Genomic DNA, 26,334 nt, shown 5'->3' on the forward strand with positions numbered 1-26,334 from the left:
TATTTTAAAACCAAAATATTTTTTATTATATATAAATTATGTGATGCCATTTTAATCTTAATTTTCTATGCTAATCCGATATAATTATTAATATACATCAAATAAATAAAAGTTAAATTAATTCAAATTTTTAATAAGAAAATACTCATTCATGAAAGTGGTGCTAATCACCGTTTTATATTTTAAAAATATTTGAATCTAATAAATTACAAGAACAAATATTTACCGCTTAAGTAGCATTTTAAGTGTAAATTTATTATAATTAAATGTTTTTTTTCAAAATACTAGAGTTTAATTCTTTTTAATGATAAACGTGATTTCATATATTATTTTGGGCATAAGTACTGGATAATTTAATATTAATAAATTTTTATATTATATATAAAATATATTTTTTATTTTTATTTTTATCATCAATATTTAATATATTAAATCGATTAATTTGATTCAAAATTAATTATAATATTAAATAATTATTTCTATCAAATTCAACGTGACTCAGCCTCTAGAATTTTATATATTCATAATAAAAAAATCCAACACTTTCTTTAAAGGTATATTGTGTAATGCCACAGAAATATTTATTAGAAAAAGTGATCACACTAAGCATGAGAATGCAAATTTTTTATATATACTTATAAATTGTGCTAGTTGTAACTAGGAGTTGAAAGGGGAATATCTAAAATATTATGGATATATCTATAAAATTAATTAAATATAATTATAATAAATAAGAAAAGGATCAAAATGAAGATAAGAACCATTAAGTGGTTGGCTTTCACAGTAAACTAAGAAGAAGTGGAAGCTGACGTGGCCATAAAGCGTAGTATGAAAGAGTAAGGCAGGGACCACATAGACTATACTACCTCTGGCTATTTTTAATTTAAAAGAATTTCAATAAATTTAAAAAATCTAATATATATATATATATAAGTCATATTTTTCTTATTTATATTTTGATTTAATTATTTTTTTTATCATTATCCTCTAGTATTAGTACCTAACCCTGAGAAGAACAGCGAGTGAGATTCACGTGCCATAAATGCGAGTGAAACAACAAAATAATTAATAAGTCAAAAAAGGGACACTAAAAAACAACAAAAAAAATATCTTCTCAATTATCTTCTCTGCACTAATCTCTTCCACAAATAAAAAATCTGAACCACCCACAAATTTTATTTACTATTTTTATTTTTTATTTTTTTTGCCAATTAAAAAGAACACATCACAACAACGCGCCACGTGTCCTTTGTCTTAGACCATTCTCAGCCACAAAATCATAGGTTTTCTCGAACTCTCTCCATGGAAATTTCATTTCATTTTTCGTTTTTCTAACAAAATATTTTCTTACTCTGACGTGTCACGCTGTCGTGTTTTTGGTTTTTATTTATTTAATTATTTATTTTTTCATTTTTTAATTTATAATCTCTGTTCGTTCTTCTCTTTCTCCCCCTTCTCTACTCACACCTTCTACCATTGCCTCATTCTCTCCAAATTCTTCATCTGGGTCACTTTTATTTTCTCGGAAAATCATTTTTTTCCGAGAAAGTTTACGTTTTAGTTGAAGAAAATTGATTCTCACAAAATCGGTTGCTTCAGCTCAAATCACAAGGTATATATCTAATTTCTCATTTTTTGTTTCTTTCCCAAAATGATTTTTTTTTATTTGCTTTGAAGAAGTTCTCAACATTCAGAATCTGATTGATCTGATTTGTAAAATGGTAGTTTTGTAGTTTTTTTTGTCAGTTTCTATTTTTAGAATTTTCTATGAGCTGTTTGTTACTATTATGTAGAAAAATCAAGAGATTGTGGATTTTATTATGTAATTTTATTTTTATTTTTTGACAAAAAGATTCACTTTTTTTAGGTGTGAATTGATTGGTGGAGGCTTTTATTATTAGGTTTGTATCTGTGAAGATTAGGGTGTTCTGGATTGACTCTGATTTTGCTACAATGGATATTAAGGTAATTTAATTTTGATAAGTAACAGTTCAAACTTGAGCTTGTTTTGAATACCCTTTGATGTTTCTTTTTTAATCATACTTTTGCATTGTCTGAAAATACAAGGTTGGTTCTTGTGTTTTGTTTTTGTAGAGTATTTCATTTTTATAACTTGATCAGCATCTAAAGTTATAAGAAACGATGTTTTAAAAACCGAACCAAACATCAAGCTGGTTTTTAAAACATTGGCAAGAAGTTGAAATCATCTGCTGAATCATTCTGGTTATGTGAAGTTCTTAGCTTAATAAGGTTGATTTATAGAAAACTAGTATTTCATTTGATTCCTTGTTTGTTCCCTAGAGTTTAGTTCGGATACGAGTATGTTTGGTTCTGCGGTGAAAAACTTGATTTGAGTGAATTGATCTGCAACATTGATTTTGAGTGAATTGATTATCTCTATGTAAGTTTTCATGGTTTTAAAACTTAGAATTGATTTTGGATATCTAGAATTGATTTTGACATGTTTTTTGTTTCTACTTGAAGCTAGGACTTTTAGCTTTTGAGTCTAAACGTGATTTTTACACTACTGTTGACTCACTTTTGCAAGAATTTATCCAAATATAAATCACTATATTGTCAACTCAATTTTAGTCAGAATCAATTTTACAGAATCAACTTTTTTCACCGCAGAATCAAACACAATCTATTTAAAATTGATTAGAGAAGAGTATGTTATGCATTGGTCATTGGAAACGCCTCATAAGATCGTTTTCTTGTATAACATTCTTCGACAGTGTTCTTACTGAAATATCAATGAATATTTGGTTTTTGCGAGTGTATTTGCATGAGTTAGTATGCAAGATTTGAACGCGACGACGTCTAAAAACTTAGGTCTATTTAACTTGCTGCTGCTTGGTATGAAGCAGGTTTCATCCATCTTACATTCAATCCTCCACTCTTCGGGAGACTTTTTTCCTCTTTTCATAGTAAAAGAGGCTTTCGATTCGACTTTCAATATGAATTCATCAATTTCTTTAAACCAAACATATTCTAGTGAGCATCAATTTCTTTCATCATGAAATTAGTCCCAATCCCTTGTCTATCTTTTGTTTTCAATTTTTTTTTTCCGTTGTTGAATGGTTTTTCAAATCTTTGAATGTAGGATCAAGTTGAAGGCACAAAGTCAACTATAATCGGCACAATTAGTAAGTGTCATTCCAAAGGTGGAGCGGTGTCTGAAAATGTTGTGAAGCCGCAGGATATACCTTCTGTTGGAAACGACCAGACTCCCAAGGTTGTTATACTTTCCTTCCACAATCAACACTTGCGTAGCGAAATTTGAACAGACCGTTATTTTTAGTTATCTGCGATCGACAAGATTGATTGTTTCCCAATTGAAGAAATACACTTTTGTCCTGAAATTTATTTCCATTTACAACAGGCGAGGAAACCGTATACCATCACAAAACAAAGGGAGAAGTGGACTGAAGAAGAGCATCAAAAGTTCGTTGAGGCTTTGAAGTTATATGGCCGTGGCTGGCGTCAAATTGAAGGTAAAATTTATGTAAAAATTTGTTGTGCTAATTTACAATAAATGATATTCCATGTATTCGAGTTAGATATAAAGTCCTTTTAATCTTCATGCAGAACATATAGGTTCGAAAACTGCTGTTCAGATTCGAAGCCATGCTCAAAAGTTTTTCTCTAAGGTTCATATATTTTTATTTTTGTAGATAATTCTCACTTGTAAAATGAAGATTATAAACATAGATTTAGACTTTAATCATTGATACTTTAATTAATAACATAATTAACGCAAAGATGTATTTTTCAGGTTGTGCGGGAACCTGACGGCAGCGCTGAAAGTCCGATTCAGCCAATCGACATACCTCCTCCTCGGCCGAAGAGGAAGCCTCTTCATCCATACCCTCGCAAGTCAGTTGACTCTTTCAAAGGACAGTCCATCCCGAATGATTCAGAAACATCTCCATCCGTTAACCTGTCAGTTGCAGAAAACAACACCCAATCTCCAACCTCGGTACTATCTGCATTTGGCTCGGAAGCATTCGGGTCAGCAGCATTTTCTGAGCAGACTAACAGATGTCTTTCTCCAAACTCTTGTACCACCGAGATTCACCCGGTCAGCTTGTCGCCTCTTGAAAAAGAAAATGATTGCCAGACATCGAAATCCTCTGAGGAGGAAGAGAAAGGAACTCTAGCTTCAGTTCCTTTATCCACCGACTCAAAACCACTTATATGCACGGTATGATAATATGATAAATTGAATGATATTCTATGATTTAGCCAAACGGTACTTTAGTGATTTTGAAATTTGAAATTCTCATGTTACCACAGAAGCCCGAGATTATTTCTTCGGAAGAAACTCAATGTTTCAAGGAAGATGCTGCGGATATGCCACACATCACTAGTATTAAACTGTTTGGCAGAACAGTCTCTATGGTTGATACTCAGAAAACAGTAGAAGACATCAAATCTGATGAAATTGTTGAGAATGAGAAAGTTGGCTTAGAAGAGGAATCAGAGAAACTTGTTACACGACTATCACTAGGCATGTGTAGTGGTAATTGTGACAGTATGGAACAACCGAAGGAGAATCCGTGCGGCGGCGGTGAATGCGCATCATCTTTACCATGTTGGAGTTTGTACCAAGGTCTTCCCGCTTTGAGCCTCAAGCCATGCAATCATCAGATTTTAAGTCCTGTGCCTCTCAGGCCTTGTTTGAAGGTGAGAACTCGAGAGGAGGAAAGTTCTTGCACAGGTTCTAATACCGGATCAGTTTGTGATACGGAAAATCAAAGCAAGAACAGTTCATCAGATACCGACGATACTCAAAGCCGAAAACATCATCATCATGAAGGAGTGTTCCTCAAGAAATCTGGAAGAGGGTTTGTACCATATAAAAGATGTTTATCTGAAAGAGACGAAAATTCTTTAATTGTTGGGTTGGAAGAAAGAGAAGCGCAAAGAGCTCGTGTGTGTTCATAGCTTTCTGTTCCTTTTTTTTGCAATGTTCATTATGGTTGTCAAAGAAAAAAGTTGCTGAGAATAAGGAACTGATTTTTGGTAGCTGTGATCTAATTGTTTCTAATTGTTAAGTATCTCAGATTTTCAATTCTTTTTGAAATGTTTTGTAATATGAATATTGTTCACTTGATGTCTAATAATTCTTCTGCTTTTTCATTTCACAGTAAATAGCTACACATATATATACCAGTAAATTTCTTGTTATTTTCTGTGTATTCAATACTTTTCTTCCATTTTTTGGCAACTTTATGTATCTATAGTTGCATGGTTGAATCAATGATTGAGGTCCATGAAGGAAGCATATGTTTTTATCTTATGACAAATTTCTATAGAAATCCAAGGACATGCTGGTGCTCTTTGCTCAATGATTTTAACCAAAAAATTGTAATCCACTTCTATTATCAGTTACTAACGTCCAAATGGACACTTTTTGCACCCACACATGTCAAATTGTAGGTAAAAAAACACTACTACCATGAAAAAAATTTTTAATTATGCAGTAGGTCTTTGTAATCTCTTGGCAGTTATTGCTAATGTGATTTTTTAGTAAATATATAAGCAATTGAAGGGGAATTCTTTAGTGTGTGTGTGTATATATATATATATATATATATATATATATATATATATATATATATATATATATATATATATATATATATATATAAGAAAAGGTATTACAGAAAAAGGGGAATTCTTTGTAATCTCTTCAAATACACTAATGTAACAACAAAAGGTATTACAGCAAAATTTATTACAGAAGTAGACAAAACACGGATGAAGTTGTTTCATATAACATGGAAGTTTACTATGATTACATAGTGTTCTGATTGAGTCTTTGTCGTTGCTTTGATCTTGGTTTGGCGACTTCCACAAATATGACTCTGCCATCCAGGAACTATAAAAGTGTTTCCAATCTTGTCAAACATAGCTTAAACGAGTACTAGTTATCAAATTGAAATTCAAATCATGAAACATAACACTTATGTTTTCGAATCACAAGATACATTGCTAATAAAAATACGATAAAGGATATAACAAAATTATAAACATGGTATGACATGTACAAAACTCAAAATAACTTAAGTACCAAGTCATAAATCAAATTACAAAAGTGGCTATCTATACAATGTCGACACAGGAAATTTGGTTGATTACACTAAGTTTAAGTCGAATTCATCATAGTGAACTGAAACTTTAAACGAGATTCACATCCAAAATAGATACACACAATCACACAGAGACTCATATTGATTGGATTCAGTTTTGTATGATTGCATTATTCGCAATTTACCGATAACCATGGCTAGTTTAAACCATATTCATGCTAATTAAATGTAGCAATTATGAAGAAGAAAATTAAAGGAAGGATTCAAATTTGCAGCGGTAGAACATCAAGATAATAATAGAACATTCTAAACCTTACGTCAGAAAAGGTGAGCAAAATTTCAAGATAGTATCAAAGTAAACAAATGATTTAAGCATTTGATTTCCAAATTTTCACAACTGAAATCAATTTCTTGATTAGTTTGCAACCTAAATATAATCATAATAATATACTTATTTGTAAGATAAACCTGAGATATAGCCATTATAAGTTTTGGTAAGGAGTAAATACCGCGAAACGTTGTAGTACAACTCTAACAGAAGAAACATCAAAATCATACCTTTCCATGCATTCCTTCTATAGCCTTGTTGGATCCCTCTGCGTTTTCATAACGAAGAAAAGCAAACCCTCTTGGTCTATTCGCAACTTTATCCATCACAAGATTGACTGCTCATAGTTAAGTCAATACTTCATTAGAAACGAAAACCGTCACTAACAAATCCATTAAAATTGGCAAATGAATGATGCATGATAAACTTCAAATTTAAATCATAATCAACTTACAAGACAAAGTGAAACAAACAGATTGAAATTTTCTGTTACCTTCCACAAGTTGACCGAAATTCTTAAATGCATTTCGCAAGCTCTCTTCCGTTGTTCGAAATGATAGCCCTTAAAGAAACATGAAACAACATATCAAAGAAATCCAAAAACAAATTCTGATTCTAAAAAGAGAGCAGATAGATATTGAATCAAGAGTAATCACAGAAGATACATGAGCAATGAAACTCAGTACAGATAAGATGCTTACTAGATAAACAAACACTCTTGCTAGGTAAAAGACAAAAGAATATACACCTAAAATGATTAACAGTTGAAACCAAAACTCAAACAAAACACATAGCCAAATCAACTAGAGCTGAATTAAGTACAAAGCTTTTCACCCTATATCACCAATCCAAACACAAATAATAAGAATGCCCTCAACAAAATTCTCCAATTGTTACAAAGAAGTAAAATTGTTGATATAGATCAAAACTACAACCCAATTGGGGCAAGACCCATAAACGGAAAAAACAAAAGTTTCAATCTTTATCAACCGCAACCAAGTTCTAGATTAAGTAGATGAGGAAAAAAATAAAAGGGTGAAAAGGGTAAAAGCAGTTAGTATTTACCACTGACATATAGCCTAGTTGAAGTAGAAGAGGGTGTAGTATTGGAGGATGAGGACTCAGAAGCAGGAGGAAGACAAGACAACACGTAACAACTAGTTCTGTTTCTGAGTGATTTTGATGATGATAAGGAAGATGGAAATAGGGTTGTTGTGTGGTTGGTTTGTGAGAAATTGAGATGAAGTTTATGGTTTAGGGTCTTAATTTTGGAGTTGAGAGTGAAAATATTTGAATTTGGCAAGTGAAATGAAGGAAGAGAAAGAGAAGGTACTCCAACAAGAATGTTAGTCATAGCAGTAGGAGTAACCATTTCTTTTGCAATGCCAAGGAAACTAAGAAAGAGTTAAGTTTTTGTTTATATGGGCCGGAACAAATAGGGCTTAAAAATGGTAAAAACTTACATTTCTCCTGACATTTTTACTTGAATCTGACACCCTACAATATGATTCATATTACCTTTATATTTTTATTAATTTTTTTTTGAAATTTTCTACTGCGTTGAAAATTTCACAAAAAAATACCGGATTTTTTTTTAAATTTCCAATTAAAAAATCTGAAATTTTGAAGATTTTTTTTTTATATTATTAAAATTTTTGAAATTTTCGATAAACTATATAAATTTTCGAAATCTCTGATAAAATACATAAAATTTTCATATCGGAAATTTTAAAAGGAATTATCGGAAATTTGTTATGTTATTGAAAATTTTATTCGTATTTTTTACTCAAATTTTTCAATGGACATATTGAGAATTATGAAAATACGTGGGGGGTTAGACTTAATTTTTGGGGTGTCAGGTTAATTCTCTATTTCTCCCGTCATTTCCGACACTCCCCTTGACTGAGGTTTTACTGTTTTGTTGTTATTCAATTTTTTCAGTTTTTCAAAATTGTTAAGTTATTGGATCTTTTTTCATATATTGTGGAATTTTACATGAATTCATAGCGGACTTTTTTTACAAGTTATTGGAGTTTTTTGATTTGTATGAAGAAATCCATGGTATTTCAAAAAGAATTGATAAAAAGGCATTGTTTTCTAACAAATGTTTATGGTATGTTTGTTGGGGTAAGTGTCAAATATGGGTATGGAGAGTAAGAGTTTGACATATTTGTTTAGAAATTATTTAGAATTTTAATTAATTATTAGAATAAATAATATTATAGAGTAATACTTTATTTGAATTAATTAATTAAATAATGAGAAAATAAGATGTGTAGAAAAATTGAGGGCAAGGTTGAAATTAAGGAAAATAAGAAGGATAAGAAAGAGATGTAGGGATAAGTTGGAGAGTAAAAAGGGAAAAGTCTATTTGGAAGAAATTAGGTCTTGGAATAAAATAGGAAATTTGAGAACTTCATAGACAGTCAGTACATATTTTGGAGAGTTTGAACAAAAGAGGCAAAGAGGGAGAGAAAGGGCTTGAGGTTGAAGAAGAACTCTAACGATCAAAGGGCTTTTCCTGAAAATCAAGTAAGGGGGGAGAAAAGACTACCAATTAGGTGTAAAGCATGTGTGGTAGATGGAGGAACCTTTAACCTCCTTAGGATTTGGTGTTTTAAATCTCAATTCTGATTTTTATTTTATAATTGTTGATTGTATGATGAAATTGGTTTGAAATTCGCGTACCCCATGTACGCATATGTTTTGTTTTGATGTTGTTGATGATATTATGTTATTGATTGATGTTTGAAGATTTTGATCTTGATTGCGTTATTGGTGATTTAGAGATGATGAGTATGATGATATGTTGTAATATGATGTTAATTCATGAAAACTATGGAGTAAATGATGAATTAGGAAGCTATAACCATGAGAAATTAGATTTATTTGATGGATTTTTGTAGCATAAGTTTTTGACACATGAGGTAGTGTTTGGATGGTTTAAAAACTGATTTTGGGGCAAATATCGTAGTATGAGTCGACCTATGAAGGTCATATGTCGACCCATGAAGGTCATGTGTCGGCACATGCAGCCGACACATCTAGTCGGCACATCTAACATAACGTTATAGGCTTTAAAATTGAAGTATATGAGCTGACATGTAACTCGTATGTGTCGATACACAGGAAAAATTTTCTTCTATGTGTCGACCTATGTATCGTATGTGTCGGCACATGGACTGCTTTTTCACTTAAAAACTTATTTTTCAAGCATGAAACCTTTTCTAACTTATTTCAAAATTATATGCTTCTTAATGCTAAGTTGCACTCATATCAGTCAATTATCTACTGTAGAGATGTTGTGATGGCTGATTTGATTAATTAGTGAATTGCTATATTGAACATGATGGTGTGTTGTTGTTTTAGGGTGAAGTGACATGAATGAATGTCGTGGAACCATGTATGATGAGTTACTGTTGTTTGTTGATGTTATTGACATTGTAACATGAATTGATGGTTGCATGATGAGTGATGTGATGCATAAATGGTGAGATGTGTATGGGAATCCTTTTGGTGAACCTTGTTGTGATAATGCATGTTATTTAAGAGTCATGCATCATGATGTACGGGTTTCGATCCAATTTTGGTGTGCTCTGGTCCTATGGTGGGGATCAGAAGCGAGTAGCTGGTTCCAGGTAGGAATCAATCAATGTTACATATGGTGATGGTAACAATTTGGTTTACTCTAGTCCTATGGTGGGGATCAGGAGCGAGATAAACCTGAGTGTTCATGAATGGTACCCACGTGCATAATGAGTCAGTTATGTATGACTGCTTCGTTTAAGATGTGTTGTCGTTGATTCCTCCAATGAAGACACATCTCTTTTGCGAAGTCTCTCCAGTCGGAATAACCTCATTGGACATCGACTCTTTTTTGATGCCAATCTCCCAAACACGTCGGAGGTTCTGGAATCTGTTGATGCATGCTGAACTGCAGTTTTACCCGGTCACTCTGGTGCATCTCCACAGTAGTGAACCGGATAATTGGTGTCTTTGTTGTCCAAACTGCAACATCATCATGGTTAACCTGATGATTAAGATCTAGATATGGCCTCTAGATAAATTGTACAACAATACGACACAATTAGATGATAAATAATTTGATAAGTATGTTTAAATTAAAATAGAATTGTGTAGGAGTATTACATCGTCGGGTCCAATGTGATCTAATAGATTGTGATAAACTACTATAACGTGTTTCAGACACATATTGTAGTTCATCCCTCTAATTGACCACCTAGATCATAGACAATTGATAAATATTATGTACAGTTAATAGTAATATAAAGTCTAATTAATTATATGGTAAAGTTTTAAACTTACTTTGTTGCAAACGGGAATATGAATGGTTTCTCGTTTACCGGCGCGAGTGACGGTATTCTTGACCAACCCCATGCTTGTAGCAAATACGCACATGAATAAAAAGTACAAGTATTTTTTTTGACATTTTTACACATTGCACTATATAGATGGGCCAACACAGCTGAACCCCAACTATATGTGCTTACCTTATTAATGTTGCGTAACAATGGTAAATACATAATATTTATTGTATTACCAGTACTTTCTGGAAATAAAAAAATTACCAAATAAAATCATAATATAACACCGAGCTTTAATTATTTTTTCGTACTCGGTTGATTCTTCGGACAAGATTATACTCGCATAATACTGTTTAAGATATTTTAAATTTATACCTTGCCCCCTATCTTGATCGGATGACTCTCCCTCAGTTTGGTCGTCACACAAAGGGGAACCTAATAATTCATTGCAAATAGAGTTGTCCTGGTTAACTCTACCATTCACGGCTTTACCATCTATACGTATACCCAACAACATGTATACGTCCTCAAGTGTGACGGTACATTCACCGAAAGAAAGGTGAAATGTGTGGGTCTCGGGTCTCCATCTCTCCAACAAAGCAAGAATAAATTTGTAGTCCACCGAGTACGAGACTATGTTGAGGAGATTTCCAAATCCACATCCTCTAATATATGGTTCTATCAAAGGATCGTGGGGTACATATTCATGTACACGATATCGAAATCGCTTTGGGTCCTAATAAAATATAAGTAAGAAATAAAATAAGAAGAAGTAATATATAATAAAAACATAGATAAGAAAGATATACGAAATAAATATGAAATAAGTAAAAAAAAGAGTAATAACATACAAATGTCGAGATATTGTCGAGTGTTCCTCTATGTTCATCACCCATAGTCAACAGAGACATAATACTGCAGAGATTGCGTGTTGCAGAGGTTGAGTGTGGTAAAGATAGAGTGTTGCAGAGATTGAATGATAGTGTTACAGATGATGAGATGTTGTGAATTGATGTCTTATTTATAGATGGGGAAGTTTTTACTAGGTTTGCAACCTACGCAACATGTGATTGGATGCGTGCATGGCAAAATAGAGGAGGCGCCTAAGCCTTAGGCGCATGCATGTGGGAGGCGCCATAGCCTTAGGCGCATGCATGCAATATTCACATGCAAGGTCACATGCGCCAAGACTAGTGGCGCATGCATGTGAATTTTGCCATGCAATGAAGAGGCGTTCATGCTATTGGTGTCTAGGTTGCTTTATGTGCATAGGGAATGGGCGCCTGCTTTGGACTATTAGGGCAGAGATTCTTGTGAGATTCCTTATGTGCAGGCGCATTCTTTGTGTGTGTAGAGATTCTACCAGGCACATGCACTATATTATCTTGTCTCTGCATGGATTTTTTTCATTGCATTGTCTTGTCTGTGCAGATGAATTGCGTGATCAACGCATTCAATGTTTACCCTATTTAATTGCATGTGAATAACATTTCAATGTGTTCACCTTCAGTACCCATACATATCAAAAGAAATATTAAAGTTAGATTTAAAAAATGTCTTCTTCACAACATTACATGATCAGTGCCCATACCGAAGGTGAAATATTTGAGCATCAATTATTCGGTTTTTATTTTCGCAACACAGAGGTAACTCGGTTTACAATAAACCGAAGATCAAAATTTTCACATCTGAAACAAAGAATAGAAAAGAAATTACAGTGCAGTCCTGTGGGCCAAATCATCTATAAAAATCTGGTTTGGTTTGCAGAAAACTAGGTGAAGTTTTATCAGAAGAAGATTCGAGATGATGACGATGTTCAACATATATTTGTCAGTCACAAACAATATGGGTACAACGATATAGAGTTGTATATATTACCACAATAACAATAAGTGTGTCAGTTCATTGATCAGTCACAAGTGTTTTGTGAAACTGATGACGACGAACAAGCTGAGGTGAATGTTGTAGATGATGAAGAAGAAGAAGTCGAGATTTTGGTTAATTCAATGGTGAACATTGATGAAGAAGAGGAGCCATTACCAGCTAATCATGTATACTGTCTACCTCAACACATGACAAGGTTGAATTTGGGTTACGATGAACCTTCATCAGATATATGGTACAATCTTTATGTGAAAATGCAAGGATCTTTGAAACAAGGAGATACATTTCGCACAAAAGAAGATTGTGCAAAAGCCATTAAAAAGTTTTACATGGAACTATCAGCTGATTTCAGAGTTGATAGAACTAATGCATTGAGGTGCAAAATTTATTGTCCGAATGAGCACTACCTTTTCAGGTTGCCAGCTTCGTATCGAAAGAGGAGTGATTCTTTAGAGATTGGATCCATGGGTCCAGTTCACACATGCATGCTCACAAACCCAATGCAAGACCATCAGAAACTTAGCTCTCAGCTAATATGCGATGAAATATTTTCTGTCATTGGATACAATTCGTTGTTAAAGGCGAGTACAATAATCTCGCATATTGTAGCACAATACCACTACACTCTATCATATAGGAAGGCTTGGATAACTAGGACAAAGGTTGTTGAAAAAGTGTATGGAAATTGGGAGGATTCTTACAAACAACTTCCAAAATACCTGTTGGCTCTAAAATAGTATGCTCCAGGGACTATTGTCAAGTTGGAAACGTTGTCCGCGTATACACCAGACGGGACGTGTGCTATTGGAAATGAAATATTCCACCGTCTCTTCTGGGCGTATCAACCATGCATCATAGGTTTTTCTTTCTGTAAACCTATTATACAAATTGATGGTACATGGTTGTACGGGAAATACAAAAGAACGTTACTGATGGAAGTGGCACAAGATGGCAACAATAACATTTTTCCAATCGCCTTTGCCCTTGTTGAAGGGGAGACTGCTGAGGGATGGAGTTTTTTTCCTAATAAATATCCGATTGTACGTTGTACCTCAACCTAACTTATGTTTGATCTCTGACAGACACCCTTCAATCATCAGTGCATATAATAACATTGATAATGGCTGACAAGATCCTCCTTCTATGCATGTCTTCTGTATTAGACATATTGCTCAAAATTTTATGTGGGAGATCAAAGACAAAACGTTGCGGAAGAAGGTTATCAATGCAGGTTACGCATTATCAGAACCTTTTTTCAAACACTACCGCGAAGAAATAAGATTGTCAAACGCAGATGTAGTACGATGGATCGACAGTATTTCATTGGAGAAGTGGACTAAGGCATACGATAACAGTCAACGTTGGGGCCACATGACAACAAATCTTATGGAATCAATGAACTCTGTCTTCAAAGGCATCCCTAACCTACCTATAACCGCTTTGGTGCAGGCAACATATTTCAGGCTAGGGGAGCTGTTTGAGACCAGACGTTCCAAATGGAGTTCAGTGTTGCAATCTGGGCAGTTGTTTAGTGATGCTTCAATGAAATTCATTAGGCATGAAGCTTCCAAATCAAACACACACGTGGTCACGGTGTTTGAATGTACTAAAGGTTGGTATAGTGTTACCGAGTCCATGGATCATAATGAGGGCATGCCGATGGGACAATATAGAGTGGAACTAGATAGAGGTTGGTGCGACTGCGGAAAGTTCCAAGCCTTTCGTATGCCCTGCTCCCATGTCATTGCGAGATGTTCAAAGGTTCGAAGGGATCCATCCTACTTATTATCTGACTTTTACAAAGTCAGCAACTTATCAAATGTTTACAAAATTAGTTTTTCCGTAGTGGCAAAAGAGGATTACTGGCCAGAATATCAAGGGGACATCATCTGGCACAACGAAGTTATGCGAAGGAAGAAAAAGGGCCGCCCAAACAACACTCGTATTCGAACCGAAATGGATACGGCGAACAAAATGGTTAGATTATGTAGTTCATGCCGTCAGCTAAGTCACAATCGTACTGTTCTGGACTGGGCCATGACACTAGGCACGGCACGGCCCAATGCTCGCCAAGCCCACGTCCAAACGACCGTGTCCAAGCGACCACGAGGACACGTCAGGCGAACGACCGTCCGCCCGAAGAATGTCTCCCCGGCCCCTTAAATACGTGTCGGACAACGAGCAGGTCCTCCTCATATGATCTCCATCCACTCATCGTCAACCCACGTCGCGGACACCTAAGTTGTGTCGGGCAGAGCCATAACGGCATCTCACTCACCACGTCACCCAACTCCCCTATATTGTCTCCTTAGGGATAGGGGCAGTTGGACCAGGGGGCAGACCTTGGTCTAGGTCTTAACGCTTCTTACGCGTCCCCTGGCAGCTCCTCCTTGGGCCTAGCTAATCCAGCCCATTAGGAGCCTTGGCCCAGCGCTGGGGGCTCAATATAAATACCCCTTTCATGGCAAAGGGGCAGGTATTCTAACTCACACTCTGATAACCTCATTCTGTACCTTTTCTGACTTAAGCGTTGGAGCACCTTGCAGGTACACCCCCCTCTCACTTCATTCTCCGGCCCATTCACCAAGACCTTGGAAGGCCCTCCTGATCAGGTGAGATCAGTGGCGCCGTCTGTGGGAACTAGCTATCCCCATCTTCATCAAACGAGGATCAAAAGCTCATTTGTTTCTGTCCTTCCAACATGGCCGGAGAACAACATAGCGATCACAGCCGTCCCCTCGTCAACTACAATATGGACGACGGCCCGCCATCCCATGAAGCGGACGTTCGGGACGGTCATCCATCCACCCCGTCTCCAGAGCCCCAAAACAACGGAGATGCCTCTCACGCCCACAATTTAGGGGCAGAGACATTTCATCCCATTCCCGTTCCCGTTGAAGGAGACGCCGTAATGATTGCCATGGTGAATGCCCTCAATCAGGCCGGTTCTATGCTCCACCAGCAGCACGAACGAATCATGGCCCTCGAAGCCGAACGACAAGAGGCCCGGCCCCAGCCGGTGAGTAGGATACAACAACGTTCGGAGCCAACGAAGAAGCGAGGACGTCGCTCTCCCGAACCCCACGCCAGCAGGGCTCGCGCCCGTCGTGACGGTGGTCGAGCGAGAACATCACCAAGGCGCGGGCACAGCCCCGACAACAACGAACTGTCTCCCTTAAGGAGCGACGAGGAAGATTCGCATTGCCCCCTATCTCGGGCAATAATGGAAGCCCCGCTCCCCAAAGGCATGGAGAAACCACCAAATCTAGCTGTGTACGACGGGACTACAGACCCCGACGATCACGTCGACAACGTCAACGCGATGCTCGACTACCGCAATGATATAACCGGGCACCTCAAATGCCGACTGTTCTCAACGACCCTCAGGAAAGGGGCCATGGCTTGGTACAAAGCTTGGCCCCTGAGTCCATCACGTCATGGAGAGTCATGAGGTCCATGTTCACCAGGCACTTTACAGCTTCCCGTCGTCACCCCAAGACGGAGGCGACCCTTGAAGCCATAGTGCAGAAGAAGAATGAAACACTGCGCTCATACATCGAGCGATTCAACCAGGAAGCTGTCGAGGTAGATACCACCGAGCACATGAAGAAGTATCTCCTCGAGAGAGGTCTCTTGCCCGGCAGTGAACTTAGCAGAGCCGTAGGGATCGAGCCTCCCCGCACCTTAAACGAGCTCCTGCATAAAGCCCAAGCCTACATCAGATACGAGGAAAAGCAGGTGGCACACAATGCCCGCAGCGGACGTAACGCTGGGGAGACCGAGCACTCAAAACGCGAGGACACGAGCATTTCCCGTCGCAACGGAGACAAACGAAGAGAAGAAAGACCTCGCGAGCTCCGGGAAGGAAGAGGCCCCGCGGGCAGATATAGCGAGTACACCTTACTGACGGCTCCTCGAGAGCGCATCCTCGCAGAATGTATCAACTCTGAATTTAAGCAGGGCAGGGTCAGGTTCCCAAAACCGTCTGCACCAAAGCCCCACACCGACAAATCAAAGTACTGCCGGTTCCACAGAAGTCACGGGCACGTGACCGAAGACTGCGTCCACCTGAAGGATGCGATAGAAATTTTAATCCAAGAGGGGCACCTGAAGCAGTATACGAGGAAGAACGAAGCTCCCAGACACGACGAGCCAGAGAAGAAGAGACCCCGGGAAGACACACCCCCTGGCAACTCTCCCCATCAAGTGGCCCTCTGCGTGTCACGACCGGAAGATTTCTTCCTCCCCGAACCATTGCCCGAGGGCAAGATCACTGCACTCAGCCCCTGGGAAGACTTCCCTACCACACTGGTGATATCAGGAGGAGGAACTAACGGGGAATCCGCGGCCCTCTCCGTCAAACGTAAGTTCGACGAACTCCTACTGACTGCCCCCGAGCAGAAAGCGACATTGATAAAATACCGGGGAAAATCCAACCCGATATCCTTCTTCCTGGAGGAGCTCCCGGGCGGATCCCCGAACTCGGGCATCCCACTATTGATAAGGGCAAAGATGGCCCAATTCGACGTACGACGCATCCTGGTCGACCAAGGCAGCTCAGTGGATATCATGTACGTCCACCTCTTCAAGACTCTGAAGCTAGACAAGACCAACTTAGCCCCCTACGTCGGATCAGATCTCCAAGGATTCAACGGAGCAACAACCAGACCGTGGGGATATGTTGAACTCCTCGTCACCTTCGGCGAACAAGAAACGGCCAGGGAAGTCAAAACCCAATTCCTGGTCGTAGACTGTCCGTCTCTCTACAATTGCATCTTTGGACGCCCGACACTGGCCGAACTCACCGCGGTCCCATCCACCGTCCACCTGAAGATGAAATACTACACCAAATTGGGACGTGTGGTCACCATCCATGGTGACATCGAAGCAGCCCGACGATGCTACGACGCCGCAGTAAAAGGACAGGCCGTAGTCAGCACGAAGAGCAACTGCAACAACAAAAAACTCAAGACCGAGGATCCTGCCCGAGGAGTCAACGCCATCGACCTCGACTGTCGCATCGGGCTGGACGAGACCGAAGAGGGGAGGTTCCCCAAGGAACGCTCTCTCGAACACCCGGTCCGACCAATCCCCGACGGGGAGTTCGAACTCATTCCTCTTGGGGACGATCCGGAAAGGACGGTGAAGATAGGTAAGGGACTACCCGAGGAAACAAGAGAAGAGCTGGTAGCATGCCTCAAAGAGAACTCCGACCTCTTCGCGTGGAATGCCGCAGAAATGCCCGGGCTGGACCCCGAGATCGCGTGTCATAAGCTAGCTGTAGACCGGGCGGCCAAGCCCATAGCACAGCGTAGACGCAAGCAATCGCCCGAAAAGGCAGAGGCTGCCGAGCGAGCTGTAAAAGACCTCTTAGAGGCAAATTTTATTTCTGAAGCCCAGTACACAACCTGGCTCTCTAATGTAGTCCTCGTTAAGAAAAATAATGGAAAATGGCGTATGTGTGTTGATTATACTGATCTTAATAGGGCTTGCCCGAAAGATGCTTTCCCCCTCCCTAATATAGACTCGCTCGTTGACAACTCTGCAGGTTTTAAACTCTTGTCCTTCATGGACGCATATAGTGGATACAACCAGATCCCTATGTCGCCCGCAGACAAGAAACACACAGCGTTCATGACCCCAACGGGCAATTACTATTACAACGTGATGCCGTTCGGGCTCAAGAACGCTGGCGCTACATACCAACGCATGATGAACAAAGTCTTCAAGGACGAAATAGGGGACATGCTCGAAGTGTACATGGACGACATGATCGTCAAATCACACGAGGAGATAACCCATGCTCGACACCTTACGAAGGTATTCGAGCAGGCGAGACAGTGTAAAATGAGGTTCAACCCCGAGAAATGCACGTTCGGAGTCCGGGCAGGCAAGTTCCTCGGTTTCTATCTCACCGAAAGAGGGATCGAGGCCAACCCCGACAAATGCCGGGCATTCTCGGAGTTTCCGACCCCGAAAACCAAAAAATCGATCCAGTCACTCAATGGAGTGCTCGCCTCACTCTCCCGTTTCATCGCCAAGTCCGCCCAGCACGCGTTGCCATTCTTCAGACTCCTTCGCAAAGAGGCTACCTTCGACTGGACCGATGAATGCGAGCAAGCGCTACTCCATCTAAAGAAGATTCTGTCCCAACCCCCGGTCTTATCACGGCCATCAGAAAAGGAAACCCTATACTTATACCTATCCGTGGCAACCGAGGGCGTCAGCGCCGTTCTAATAAGAGAAACCGACGAAGGACAAAAACCCGTCTATTTTACGAGTAAAGCACTCCAAGGTCCCGAGCTCCGATATCAGCAAATCGAAAAGGTGGCCCTGGCCCTCATCAACACAGCGAGGAGACTACGATATTACTTCCTCGCACACACGATAAAGGTGAGGACCGACCAGCCAATCAAACAGCTGCTCGGGCGCCCGGATATGGCCGGGAGGATGCTCAAGTGGTCACTAGAACTCTCCGAATTCGACATACAATACGAAAGTAGAAAAGCCTTGAAAGCTCAGGCACTGGCCGACTTCGTCGCGGAGATGACCCACTGCCCGACTCCAGCAGAAAGCGCCCACAAATGGACGATCTTCGTCGATCGCGCCTCTAGCACATCAGGCAGCGGGGCCGGGATCATCCTCGAAAATGAAGAAGGGATCCTGATAGAGGTATCATTAGCGCTAGCGTTCCCAACATCAAACAACCAGGCCGAATACGAAGCCTTCCTCGCAGGCCTGAGGTTAGCCGAGGACCTGGGAGCAAAAGAGGTAAAAATATCCACCGACTCCCAGCTCGTGGCCTCACAAGTGCGAGGAGAATACCAAACCAAGAACGACAACCTCCTCGAGTACTTGTCCCTCGTCAAAGAAAAACTTGATAGATTTGAAAAATGGGAAGTTCAACACATACCCCGCGAGCACAACACACGGGCAGACGTTCTCTCCAAACTAGCCAGCACGAGGAAAAAGGGTGGGAATAAATCAGTAATCCAAGAAATCCTCCCTCGGCCCAGCATCAACAAACTACCGCCTCCACTCGAGGTCAACGCTATTGGAGATGCCCACTGTTGGATGACACCCATCTACAATTACCTCACACGAGACGAACTCCCGGCTGACCCGAAAGAGGCGACCACTGTCAAACGACGCGCATGCTCGTACGTACTCCTCGAAGGCAAACTCTACCGGAGAGGATTCTCCATCCCACTACTCAAATGCGTCGAAGAAGAGAAAGTCCCCGACATACTTGGAGAGATACACCGGGGAATTAACGCTCAACACCTCGGCGGACGATCGCTCGCACGAAAAGCCCTTCGAGCAGGCTACTACTGGCCGACCATGCAAAACGATTCGAAAGAGCACGTCAAAAGATGTGACAAATGCCAACGACATGCCGACATGCACCTCGCACCCCCGAACGACCTCAAATCGCTGTCTTCCCCATGGCCCTTCGCGTGGTGGGGCATGGACATCCTCGGGCCCTTCGTCACCGGATCATATCAGAATAAATACCTCATCGTCGGGGTGGATTACTTCACCAAATGGATCGAGGCGGAGGCACTGGCTAAAATAACCGCGCAGAACATTCTCCGGTTCTTCAAACGCAATATCCTCGCTCGGTTCGGTATACCCCAGGCACTTGTCACAGACAACGGGACACAATTCACGGACGGAGGATTCCAGGACTTCGTCGCCAGCCTGGGCACCACGCAGCATTTCACGTCTGTCGAGCATCCGCAGACGAACGGGCAAGCAGAGGCGGCCAACAGGGTAATCTTACGCGGCCTCAAACGCAGACTCGGCGAGGCAAAGAGGGCATGGGTCGAGGAGCTACATAGCGTCCTATGGGCCTACCGCACGACACCACATTCTACCACCGGGGAAACCCCGTTCCGACTAACTTACGGCACCGAGGCAGTCATCCCGGTGGAGATACGGACGCCAACGAGGAGGACAGAGGAGCCCCTAGACGAGGAAATGAACGATGAGACCCTTAGAGCCGAGCTCGACCTAGTCGAGGAGATACGTTCCGAAGCAGCTCTCAGGGAAACAACCCTCAAACAAAAAATAGCACTACGCCATGACGCGAAAGTCATAAAAAGAGAGTTCCAGGTCGGCACCCTGGTCCTCAGAAGAAACCAGAAAAACCCGAGAGAGGGCAAACTGGCGGCCAACTGGGAAGGCCCTTACCGCGTCCGCGACAAAACGAGCAACGGGGCCTATTACCTAGAAAACCTACAAGGAGAACAACTCGCTCGACCATGGAACGCAGAAAAACTTAGACAATATTACAGCTAAGTACACCACGGGGAGACGTGGCAGGTACGGCCACGCTCTTCGTCCCCAAAACCCCAGGGAGGAACCACGAGACCCGGGAACGATCCGGGGTCACATAACAAACACAACCCTCCCCGACGGTTGGGATCTTGACCAAGACTCAACGTCGAAGTACCAAGACTGGCAGGGCACCCAGCTCGCGATGGGAGGACCCAAGCCTCGGGACCAGGGTTCGAACAACGGACCCGGGCTTCGATACCCACGGGCACAAAGCCCGACACTTCGTCGGTTCCCTAAACCGAGGAGATTTACAAAGTCGAGCAGAGTACGAATTCATACAAACAAGTATCAAACACAAACGAGCACAATGAATGATAACGAAAATATTCATACATTAGAAACGATAAAAGCGGCCGAAGCCAAGTACGCCCGAAGGCCATATTACAACGCCCGAAGGCCAAAATACATAAGGCACGCAGGCCATGATAACTAAAACATATAAACTAAGACTCCGCTCGGAGCACCTCTTCATCCTCTTCTTCTTCTTCTCCCCCCAGCTCCTCCTCCGCTTCAAACGGGCAGATAATCTCACCATCCCGGACGCAGCAGTTATAGGCCGACCCTTCTGTCACCAACTCAGGGTTCAGAAGCCCGAGCTGCTCGACAGCATTGTCGAAACCCTCTTTGAAGCAGGCCACGAGATCTTGGTTGAGAGTCCGAATATGCCCTAGCAGCTCACCGCGCGAACCGAGGGCGCGTTCCTCCTCGGTCTCATCTGCCAGAGGACGGACCTTTCCCTCGAGAGACTCAACCTGAGCCCGTAGGCCAGCGTTGTCCTCGCTCAGCTTCTGATGGTCGACCACCTGCTCTTCCAACCTCGCCTTAGCGGCCTTCAACTGGTCCCTCTCCCTTTCCGCCTCCTCCAACTTCTGGCTCAGCCCTTCCTGCAGCTGATGCTCTTCTTTGTAGTCCGACAGATCTTTAGATAGTCTTTCCTTCTCCGTCCGAACCTGCAAAAGGGCATCCTCCAGCGAGGCGGTGGAGACCGAAGCGTCGGTCATAACCATGGCCGTCTCCATCACCCGGATGACAGCAGCAATATCCCTGGCCAGATCTTTTCTCCGGGCAGCAGCGTCCTGGTCCAGAATAGCCTTGGCCTCAGGCGCAGGCACAACAATCGACTCCTCGGCCTTGAAGAACGACCGTTCCACATAGCAGGGAGGTAGAAGATAGCTGCCCGGTCCATTCGGACTTCCTGGAGACGACCTGGCGAGAGGCCCAGCCGGACGCTTCCGTTTATGGAGGGGGGAAGCCGCTGGCGACGGACTGCTATCAGGAATGTTGATCGGGTTAGACCGAGGAGGAGAGGAAGGAATCACGCTCGCCGCCTGCGAGGGACCGACCCCGGCATCGCCAGCAGTCTCCGAGACACGGGCCACAGTTTTCTTCTTCTTCTTGGGCACCCGGTCAGGAGCGCCGACCTGATTCGCTAGCTTCAGCACCCGATCGCGAGCATTGGGCATGGCACCTGCAAATAAATTACACACAAACATTAGCGACCGAAGTCATAAACAGAAATAAAAAGCTAAACAAAGTCTGCCTACTCAATAACGCCAGAGCTTCCTCCTCGGTATCACACTCGAGCAGAGCCTTCGTATTGATATAACGCGTCTCGGTGATTAGCTCCCCGGCCTCATCCAGGTAGGGCACGCCCTGTCGATTCGCCCAGAACGCCAAGCTGAAGCTCTGCACGTAATCGACCAGCTTCTTGTACGCGAGCCTATCCTCCTCGCCGAGCATCGCGTACTTGACCCGGTAATGCGCCGTGGAGAGATCGAAATGATCACGCTGCCACCTCAGCGGTATCTTCGACATCAGCGTCTCCTCCCCGTTGGGTTCCCGTTGATAGTAGTATAGAGAGTGAAGGGCAGCCCGGGTAATCGGCATCACCACGTACCACCGGCTTTTGAAATGGCGAACAGAATCCTCGTACGTCTTGAACAGACGCACGGGCTGCTTGAAAGAAACCCAACTGTGGCGACCACGGGAACCGGACCTCTGGAGATGGAAAACGTGGAAGAAGAGGGCCCGGGTGCAACCAATGCCGAGGAACTGGCAAACTAACTCGAATGCCCGCATAAATGCGAGAGCATTAGGATGTAGTTGGGACGGTGCCAGCCGGAGCCACTTGAAGACCGACATCTGGAAGGAGTTGAAGGGCAGTCTAATCCCCGCCTCACGAAAAGCAAATTCATACATGGTGAACTGCTTCCCCGGAAATGATGACAAATGCGGTCTTCTTCCTTGGGGGCGCAGCAATACCAGTTTGGTGGATCCTCCCGGCTTATGGTCTCGACCATAGCGTGAGCAGTGATGGCCTCGTCACAGAAGTCTGATTCCTCCTCCAAGGGCTCATCCGCAACCCAGGAGAAGTCGACCTGCCCGGAAGAGGAGGCGTGTTCGGTACCATCTCGGACACTCCCATCCCCGACAGGGAGACGAGCGATTGTCGCGTCTTCGGTGGAGGACCCAGAATCTTCCTTCCTCGGTCGTAAGCGCCCGGTAGCACCTGAAACGCAGACAGAAAGAGTGAATTCGACGTCATATCAAATCCACCCTTCCACCGCAGGTCAAGTGAAAGGGCGTAGCGGCGACGGACACTAACCGCGCTCAACTCGGTGGCGCGCGCATTCTATGGAGACCGGGCACAAACTTCATACAGCCTATGCAAGTATTGCCCAGCATATGAAGTTTATGCCCGGTACAGTAGGATCCCAACCCTATTTTCTACCATCTAATATACACCTACAGTCCACTACACTGTTCCCAAGTTAAACCTAACCACATTTCTACAAAAATAGCATGCGTTTGACAGAAAACAACAAGGAAAAAGAATGGGTCACAGTGGAAAATCATACCTGACATAGTTAAGTTGAAAGGGGTACGGTGGTGTCCGAGCAGAAGACGGTGGTTCAGATAGGAGGACGGGCGGAGACGGCGGTCCAGACGGTTGAACAAGCAAACGAGAGAGAAGGTGGAGAACTCCGGTGAACGTATGAGCGAGAAAAAAAGGTGGAAATGAAGTTACTCAACCCCTTTTTATAGGACTTGGCACGTAGACCAACACGCTAGGTCATCATTGCCTAGCCTGCCTACGCCGTCTTTGCGCGCGAAACGAAGCGACGCCACTAATCCTGAGACACGTCTATCAAAGATAAGAAACTGAAACGACCCGAGCACCTATCCGTCTCCTCGACTCACCAAGACGCCACCTCCCCGCGTCGTACCCACGTTTACTACAAGGAAGGTGCAGACCAACCGATCACCTCCATCCCCGACATTCCCGGAGAAAATGTCAGTCATGAATAGGTCTGTTACAACCTCACCTGTCTAACGATCAAGCTTCCCCATCGTCTCGGGGAACCCTTAGTTGAAACATAAGTCATCTCTCTGGCTCAGAGACTCGACTTGGGGGGCTCCTGTTCTGGACTGGGCCATGACACTAGGCACGGCACGGCCCAATGCTCGCCAAGCCCACGTCCAAACGACCGTGTCCAAGCGACCACGAGGACACGTCAGGCGAACGACCGTCCGCCCGAAGAATGTCTCCCCGGCCCCTTAAATACGTGTCGGACAACGAGCGGGTCCTCCTCATATGATCTCCATCCACTCATCGTCAACCCACGTCGCGGACACCTAAGTTGTGTCGGGCAGAGCCATAACGGCATCTCACTCACCACGTCACCCAACTCCCCTATATTGTCTCCTTAGGGATAGGGGCAGTTGGACCAGGGGGCAGACCTTGGTCTAGGTCTTAACGCTTCTTACGCGTCCCCTGGCAGCTCCTCCTTGGGCCTAGCTAATCCAGCCCATTAGGAGCCTTGGCCCAGCGCTGGGGGCTCAATATAAATACCCCTTTCATGGCAAAGGGGCAGGTATTCTAACTCACACTCTGATAACCTCATTCTGTACCTTTTCTGACTTAAGCGTTGGAGCACCTTGCAGGTACACCCCCCTCTCACTTCATTCTCCGGCCCATTCACCAAGACCTTGGAAGGCCCTCCTGATCAGGTGAGATCACGTACTAATTGTCCTAGTGTTGGAACGAGCACAACCAGATAGATTCACATGTACCTCTATTGCAATATATGAAAAACTAAATTTATTTCATAGTATAAGTTTGTGAGGGAATACCATTACATAAACAACAACATAGACAACTAACACAATTAAAATACAATAACTAAGTGATTACAACCATCAAAACAATTTTGAACATATAATGCATCATCCTATGAACGTCTCTGTCAGTCTTAATATCCACCCATTCACGCACTTCTCCATTTTGGTTGAACATGGACACAAGCAATTGGATTCTTCTAATCCTTTCACCATCTTCAATTTCTACATCTAACCAAATGTTCAACATCCGATTAAGACGTTCAAACAAATCTATATTTCAAATTCGAATCTTTATCGGAGACACAACGGCGGAAAAAATTAAATCGACATTTCGCTTGTGAATGTATTCAGACATGGTTAAAACTCAAAAACTTGAAGGAGAGTGAAGTTGAATGAAAGAAAATGTGGTTGTAGGGTAAAAGTTGTGTGAAAAATATGGCTGAAGGGCGAGGTATTTATAGAAGGAGTAATAAAATGCATGCGCCAAAGGGCTAGACGGCACATATGTCAAGACATGTAGGCGCCAGAAGGATTGGCGCAAGCAAATGTAAATAGATGCATGCGCCAGCTCACTTGGCGCCACCATTAAATGCTTCCAAAGCATGCACTAGTGATGCTGGCGCCTCCTCTTATTTCAAAATGGATGCGCCAGTTCATCTGGCGCATCTGTTTTGAAAGGTGGTTATTTTGGAAATGTCTTTGAAATATTGGTTATTTTGGATTTTTTTTTAAATAGTGATTATTTAAAAAAAAATTCACAATGTGCACTTCTAATTTAATATATTACAAATAGATAAGTATATTTCCAATACATGTAATAATTATATATACAATATCACTGAATGTTGTTAACCCAATGGTTAAGAAACTTGATATTGATGGACCAGATGTTTGTGTGCTCGATTCCCGAATCAGGTGATGTTGAATAAAATTTTAAAGAATTTTTTGTTGGTAAATTAGTTATTGGTTTTTAGATTTTGAGGATATGTCAATAAATAAAGTATCGGGTCGAGTTGCAGATTAAGTCACTCTCTTTAAGATGTTTTGTGACACTGTCCAAAATTGTGCAAGACAAACAATTAATCATGGCACCTCCAAGATAAAATAATATAGTTCTTAACTGTGCGATTACTTATAATTGGTGAAATATACTCTTTGACGGTACAAAGATCAATCATATATGGTATGAATACTTGTCGCAATATTTGGTATGAATACTAGTCGTATATGACACCAAACA

The 26,334-nt window shown here is 41.9% G+C and overlaps 3 protein-coding genes across 4 annotated transcripts; 2 read left to right on the forward strand and 1 right to left on the reverse strand.

The window, feature by feature from the left end:
- The first annotated feature begins 1,392 nt into the window (after positions 1-1,392).
- Positions 1,393-5,190, forward strand: LOC127132980 (protein REVEILLE 7). Of its 2 annotated transcripts, none has more exons than XM_051061708.1 (7): positions 1,393-1,612; positions 1,868-1,965; positions 3,104-3,235; positions 3,383-3,494; positions 3,589-3,650; positions 3,776-4,204; positions 4,297-5,190. In XM_051061708.1, the coding sequence occupies exons 2-7, from the start codon at positions 1,954-1,956 to the stop codon at positions 4,945-4,947; spliced, it is 1,398 nt and encodes a 465-aa protein (XP_050917665.1). In that variant the 5' UTR covers positions 1,393-1,612; positions 1,868-1,953; the 3' UTR covers positions 4,948-5,190. The 2 variants fall into 2 exon arrangements, with proteins under 2 accessions (XP_050917665.1, XP_050917666.1); XM_051061709.1 differs by having other exon boundaries at positions 1,399-1,612; positions 1,902-1,965.
- Positions 5,191-5,663: 473 nt separating this feature from the next.
- LOC127133006 (organelle RRM domain-containing protein 6, chloroplastic) lies at positions 5,664-7,838 on the reverse strand. Its single transcript, XM_051061710.1, has 4 exons — positions 7,489-7,838; positions 6,917-6,985; positions 6,654-6,760; positions 5,664-5,884 (listed from the first exon to the last, which is right to left on the reverse strand). Exons 1-4 carry the CDS (start codon positions 7,793-7,795, stop codon positions 5,801-5,803), a joined length of 567 nt encoding a protein of 188 aa, XP_050917667.1. The 5' UTR covers positions 7,796-7,838; the 3' UTR covers positions 5,664-5,800.
- An 8,241-nt stretch (positions 7,839-16,079) lies between these two features.
- On the forward strand, positions 16,080-20,933 carry LOC127104749 (uncharacterized). The gene is made up of 2 exons (XM_051041916.1): positions 16,080-19,403; positions 20,271-20,933. The coding sequence occupies exons 1-2, from the start codon at positions 16,080-16,082 to the stop codon at positions 20,931-20,933; spliced, it is 3,987 nt and encodes a 1,328-aa protein (XP_050897873.1).
- Positions 20,934-26,334: the final 5,401 nt, after the last annotated feature.

This window comes from Lathyrus oleraceus, chromosome 1 (genome assembly GCF_024323335.1).
Source record: "Lathyrus oleraceus cultivar Zhongwan6 chromosome 1, CAAS_Psat_ZW6_1.0, whole genome shotgun sequence".
Lineage (NCBI taxonomy): Eukaryota > Viridiplantae > Streptophyta > Magnoliopsida > Fabales > Fabaceae > Lathyrus > Lathyrus oleraceus.

What these genes read in the sequence shown, in the direction of transcription:
- LOC127133006 (XM_051061710.1), bottom strand. Translation starts at nt 7,795, where the DNA reads ATGGTTACTCCTACTGCTATGACTAACATTCTTGTTGGAGTACCTTCT. An exon ending in TTTCGGTCAACTTGTGGAAG is followed by an intron (nt 6,761 to 6,916) that starts GTAACAGAAAAT and finishes AACTATGAGCAG; the next exon opens with TCAATCTTGTGATGGATAAA. An exon ending in TAGAAGGAATGCATGGAAAG is followed by an intron (nt 5,885 to 6,653) that starts GTATGATTTTGA and finishes ACACTTTTATAG; the next exon opens with TTCCTGGATGGCAGAGTCAT.
- LOC127132980 (XM_051061708.1), top strand. An exon ending in GAAACGACCAGACTCCCAAG is followed by an intron (nt 3,236 to 3,382) that starts GTTGTTATACTT and finishes CATTTACAACAG; the next exon opens with GCGAGGAAACCGTATACCAT. An exon ending in CAAAACCACTTATATGCACG is followed by an intron (nt 4,205 to 4,296) that starts GTATGATAATAT and finishes ATGTTACCACAG; the next exon opens with AAGCCCGAGATTATTTCTTC.
- LOC127104749 (XM_051041916.1), top strand. Translation starts at nt 16,080, where the DNA reads ATGAGGTCCATGTTCACCAGGCACTTTACAGCTTCCCGTCGTCACCCC. An exon ending in AGGACCTGGGAGCAAAAGAG is followed by an intron (nt 19,404 to 20,270) that starts GTAAAAATATCC and finishes GGTATACCCCAG; the next exon opens with GCACTTGTCACAGACAACGG.